This window comes from Netta rufina, assembly GCF_964035555.1.
Source record: "Netta rufina genome assembly, chromosome: 13".
Classification (NCBI taxonomy): domain Eukaryota; kingdom Metazoa; phylum Chordata; class Aves; order Anseriformes; family Anatidae; genus Netta; species Netta rufina.
Genome location: NC_140136.1, coordinates 4,508,730 through 4,514,729, shown reverse-complemented (window position 1 = coordinate 4,514,729; position 6,000 = coordinate 4,508,730). Strand labels below are relative to the sequence as shown.

At 40.6% G+C, this 6,000-nt stretch overlaps 1 protein-coding gene across 1 annotated transcript in view; it reads left to right on the top strand.

Annotated features, from left to right (window-relative positions):
* The first annotated feature begins 816 nt into the window (after positions 1 to 816).
* The window catches only part of CDH13 (cadherin 13), a 481,427-nt gene continuing 476,243 nt past the window's right edge, over positions 817 to 6,000 (top strand). Inside the window, exon 1 of the mRNA XM_084294592.1 lies at positions 817 to 935. Coding sequence (XP_084150718.1) covers positions 891 to 935 — 45 coding nt within the window. The 5' untranslated portion in view covers positions 817 to 890. The remainder of the gene's footprint in view (positions 936 to 6,000) is intronic.

Genomic DNA, 6,000 nt, shown 5'->3' with positions numbered 1-6,000 from the left:
GAGAGGTGGAGCTGGAAATGCAGAGTGTGTGGGGAATTTGTTCTCAATCTTTGGTCTATCTGCCTGGTGCTACTTGCTTGGTTGCAACACAACCAATCCAGAAAAAGCAGGTTCTTGAAACACCAGGTCCAGACAAGAAAAGTTTTTTGTCATTGAAGGTTATGCACCTTAGAAACTTTGTCCTAGATTCAAGTTCATTGAATCAAAAGCCAGTTCTGCAATTACCTGAGCAGTTAATAAAAATCTATTGCCTTATGATGGATTTTTTTTCTGCAGGCTAGAATTGATGTATTCATTGTGATTTGTGAGATTGAGGGGAAAACAGAAAATATAATCTGTATTTCTGCTGCACTGAAAAAATTCACTATGTTCTTCTGAGGTTTGGAAGAAACTAAAACTGCAGTGTTTTTTTTGGTTTTTTTTTTTTTTTTTTGATTTCTTGAAAGTAAAATACACCTTATTAACATTTTAATAAAGAGAATGTCTTTGCAGTGGTGCTCTGAGTTGCTCTCATTTTTCTCTGTGCAATTTGATTCTCTAAAAAGGAAAATACTATTGAGATCTGTAAGGCGTGATTTGTTAGACTGAAACTAAGCACACATACACCAAAGCAAAATGCTTTCTAAAGGTGCTGTGTTTGTGAGAGGTGCTTGCCCAATATGTGTGATGCAAAATGGGGATGCTTTGTGAAGAAATCATCCTTGTAAAGCCATTGGTTCTGGTCATCAGACTCTATCCAATGCTTTAGTGATGATGCTGCTGATCTATTTGGGAAGTTGGCTGGCTCTCAAGGCAGAGTCTCTTCTCAAAGGCTGTTTCACAGTGAAAATATGCTCAGTGCAGCCGAGTGCATGAATGAAAAAGCCTCTGGTACCTTCTAGTCTGGCAAAATGCAGCACAAAACTCAACTTACTCTGTCTTTTCTGCTGTCCCAGGTAAGAAATGTGTATTTTTTTCCACTTGCTTTCTTTCATATTCCTTCTCTTGTGCATTTGGATTTGGAAGTATTTGTAATTCAGGTCTGATTTCTGAGTAATTATACATTGCTTGAATTACTGTTGAAAGATGCAAGATCTCTGCTGCAAGCCAGTTGCTAGGAATGTAGAATCTCATAGTTCCCTGATTTACAATTACAACAAATTTGCTGTCTGATATATAGCATTTTTTTGTTTCCTTTCGGGGGGGAGGGAGGGGAGGAATCTTTCAAGTGTCTCAGTAGCAGCTGCAGCAGCAATATTTTCTGTCATATCAAATGCTGCAACTTTGATTTGCCTTTTTCCTCTGTGGCTTTTGCCGGGTAGTAGGCATATAGGCTGTTATAGGCAGCTCACATTATTTATTGCTTTTTAAAAACGGGAGGGGGGAATGCGGAGGAAAAATAAAATCAGACCTTGCAAAAGGCTCCCTTCTCCGTACTCTCTCCTGATAGATGTGTAATACTCGGTTAGTGACTTGCTATGTAGCCTTTCTCTTATTAAATGTAATAGATCCCCCTCTGCCAGAAAGCAGAGGAAAAAACACCCAGCCTTGAAAACACGGAGCTGCTAAAGTCCTGCTGCCGCTGTCTGTCAAAGCAAAGGGACTCGCTGGGCTTTGACTTCTCTATACCTTCTGTTTGCTCCCTTTTCCTCTTGCTGCTGTTTCAAGGTTTACTTTTTAGAAGCTCTGGGGAGGTTTGAGAATCCTTTGTTGTCCAGCACAAATGCATCTTTCTTTCTTTTGTCTTAGGAGCTTTGAAAACTCTTGCATTTAGTGGCGGTAGCACTGGCATCCTGTGCGCTGAGTAGAGATAAAAGTTAATTCCTTTTTGACTTGTGATTGAGTGGTTTTGTTAACCCTTAGGGGGTTGGTAGGTTTTAGAGCCAAACTAGTGCTTGGGACGCTGAGTCTGTGCACTTGTGTTTGTGTGACTGCAATCTCTGGAAAGAATTTAGTTTCATTTTCCAAATAGGAGGATAAGGAAAATGGTGAGGGCTGACTGTTGGGAGAGCTTTACTGCTGACAGGAGACACACCAAGAGTGTAAGCAGCAGTCATGTGAACTAACACGTACATGCTGTGGGTCAAGGCTGGGATATTTGTGTCCTGACTGAACCTGATAAAGGGGAGAAGCATTAACGGGGTGGCTGAAGTTGCAGGACAGGAGACTTGGTGGCTGGGGACTTGTGAGCAAGCACACAGGCATTTGGGAGGGTTCAGGGCAACTTCCTCCTTTAGAGAAATATAATAAATGAAAGCTACTGATCTGGGCCATAGGCATGGTGCCTGCAAGCACTGACGAAGGGTGTGTTTGAGGTGCAGGGGATGTATATGGTGTCCCTTGCGGGGTGTCCCCAGCAGCTGGGGCTGTGTGGGCTTGCAGGGGGCTCCCCAATAGGCAGCTCGCCAGCCCTGCTGTCTGGCTCCTGGCAGGGCAGAGTGCCTCTTGGACAGGCTAGGGTGTCCACGGGGCTTCTGCAGCAGAGAAGTTGTCAAAGTGGGCTGAGATCCAGCCTGAGCTGGCACAGCTGCCAGTGGGAGGCAATGCTCAGGGAGCTAGGGGGAGAGCGGGTAGAGGCAACAGGCGGATAGACTGAGCTGGTGCCCCTGGGCTCGAGACCTGCCATCTGATGAACTGCAGTTTGCTTGGCATTCTCTGTGACTCCAGTCCCTTTTCTTTAGCCCATTTTCTGTAGCAGACTTCTAAGGCCTGTTAAACCTCATAGCAGAATCACCCCCACCCCACCTGTTTCTGGAAACAGCATAACTGCGTGCTTCATTGACAACTTTTAGCAATACTTCAGCATTTCTTCTCTTCCCAGGCTGAGGCAAGTCCGAGCACACAGCAGGGATGAGCTTGTGGTACTTTGGCATAGCTCTGCATTTCTGTTTAAACGGCACCCCGCTTCTTTACTAGCATACATAACTTTATCTAGCAACGTCTGTGTCTGGTGATTTAACACACCTCCAGGATTACTTTATGTACTGTGTCTAAGAGTAAATGAATTAGAGTTGTAATAAGCAAGCATTCATACATCCGTCTTCAGGAGTGAGGATGTTGAGTATTGACAGGTTAAAGTATGAACTGAAGTTGATGGCATTCTAGGGAATGAAAAAGGGGAATTACTGAAACGCTGCTCAGCTTTTCTCTTTGACACACCACATGCACAACTTTCATGTGACAGGAAAAGTAAACAGAAGAATGTGAGAAACAACATATTAAACAAATGCAGCCATCTGGCTGTGTAGTGGTTGTAACACATTTTGGGATTTTTCATGAGTTTTCTTTTTTTTTTTTTTTTTTTTTTTTCTCCTTCCTCAGCAGTAGCAATAATGTCTCCTATAATACAATGCTAGTGGAACCAGCAAAGCTCAATTTTGATAAAATGATTTCTAAGCAGTAGCAATCTAGTAATGTAATACTTTCTGTGGAAGTAGAGGATAGGAAGAACTTCATTTCAAAGTAATGATAGCAAAGTTTAGAGTATAGAAAAAGTCTCAAATTGTTGAGACTGAGAGCATGAACTGAAATAAATGAAAGGTATTATAATTGAAAGATATTTATAAAACTGGTAACTTCTAGTTTGTGTGTTCTTAGTCTACATTTAATTCAACTGAATTTATTAAATATAGGAAAAAATCTTTCGAAGCATTAAAAGGATAAGGATATTAATGGGGAATCACTTTTTTGTTCAAACATTTAGTGGGCTGCTTTGTTGATTAAAAGTTGTACTAAACAGGTGGGTGATAAATGTTTTTTTCCTTTTGCAAAGACCTAGTCTACACTACTACCATTTATCCTGTTTTCACCAAGAGGAAAACTGAACATTACTTGGAGTAGCTGAATAAGATATGTTTCAAGGAACCCTTTAATTCATGATCACCTTTAAAACTAGAAAGCGTATCTATAATATGCAGCTTTATTGATCTGAAGTTGACAATAAAAACTGAGTGTACTCTGGTAGCTTGTGCAGTTCACTATAAAATGTACACTAAGCAGTAAATACCTACAGATTTCTAAATCTATCGAGTCAGAGGGTTTTTTGTTTTCCCCAAAGGATGGTTTTTAAGGCCCACGTACACAAATATTCTAAAACAAAAGTTGTTCACAGGTTTGCTTCTGTATGTTATGCATTACATGCAGGCAGATGAATCCGAGATAATTTTTTTAAAGTAAAGCACACAAGATGAGGAAAAAATAATTTTTCATAGCCTTAATAGTAACTGTCATGTTCTATTGGGCTAGAACTAAGTGAATTGGACAAAGTGTGTAAATTTTACAAGCTCATCTTTATAGCAAATAGGGACAATTAGTCCTAAAACTCTCCACAAATGCACAGACCACATTGCTGTATCCTAAAGCTTTTATTTTTTCAAATTTCTCCAGAAGAGGGCTCCATGTACAGCTTGAAAGTCAACACCAATGTGCTAAAAGCAAAAGAAATTTGTCAGCTTCAGGGGAAAAAAAAAAATAAAAAAAAAAAAAATCTTGCTCACAAAGTCTGTTTAAACAACATTAATTACTATGCTCAAATTCTGACCAGACTTTCCCTGTTGTATCTTGTTGGTGCTTGTTTAGTTTAAATAGGATTATAATCTCAGAATTCTAGAGGGAAAGAGTCCTATATCTCTTGTGCTATACCTGAGCTTTTAAAAAGATGCTTTAAAAATGTTAGAGAAACTTCATTGCCAATTACTGTGTAGAATTATTTGTACTGACGAACATTTTGTGAGCAGGCTCACACTTACTCCTGACAGCGTCAGGGCCTTTTTTTTTTTTTTGGCTATGTAGTCAAACATCTTCCTCTTGCATACCTCATTCAAAAGATGGTGTCTCCCAAAACACAGAACCATTCCAGCAGTCCTGCTGTACTATTTGTCAAATATTGCCTTGAAGGGAAGCTTGGCCCCTGGTGAATTAGTCTGATGTTAGGCAACAGCTCTAACCTTTTAAAGACATTCTTACACAGGACCTGACCAGACTCTTTACTGCTAAGCAAGGGGGATTTGATGTAATAGGTGAGTGGAAACTAGTCATGAAAATGCTGTGAGTTACAGCATTGCAGTTAAACTTACTTTTTTTGTGTACTACCTGAGCTACTATTTCTCTACTCCTGAGGCTGCTCGAGCAAAATGTTGGGACCTGGTTTCTCTTTCTGATAATCAAAAACTGAAAAAGGTTATTCTACTGTATATAACATACTTGTGCTATAATCCGTCGGGGCATGTTGACTTTATTCTTAGTAACTTGCCAAGTAAGAAAGGAGCATTTCTAAAAGACAGCTCAATAGACCAGAGCAACAGGAGCTGTTAGATCTATGTAGATAGTAACAGTGGCAAATATTCAAGAAGAGATGTTCTGTCTTTCATTTTCTTCCTGCTATTGGCTAGTTAAGTAGGCTCTCTCCATTCTTTTAGTATGTGAAGGCAAGCTACATAACAGCTGTTAGTGTTATGCTCTTCCTGCATCGCTGCTTGGAGCCACATCTCTTGCCTCTAGCTGCTGGTTTGTACCCGTGTACTGGGTGTGGGTTTGGCCTTTAAGCCTTTGGGGAGGAGGGGGCTCTGTTTGGGACCTCAGGCAGAAACATGGGGCTAGTGGATGGTGCTGCGGCTTCACTGGTTTCATGGAAATCACTTCTTCATTCCTTCTTTGACAGATGCTAACACCAAATATACTTTTTGTGTGTGTATCACTAGTAGTCTAACCAGTAGTCTTTCTTCTGTGTGGACAAAAAGACAATCTACCATGTCTGCTGGGGAGGAGAGACAGAGAAAGATAACATCCTCAGAAGACCTAGGTGGCCAACAGATCTTCCCTGTTAGCTCTGGATGATATTTGTGGGTTCCTAATCACCATACAGATGGGACCGGCCCAGCTGGGAGACTGTGTTTTTGTGTCACTTTGTATGGCCTGCAGCTAGAACAGTGTTAGTGTATACAAATCAGTAGGATATTAAAAGCCAAAGAGGAGTGAAAAATAAGGCTTGCTTTATTAACCACTGTTTCATTATTCAAAAGT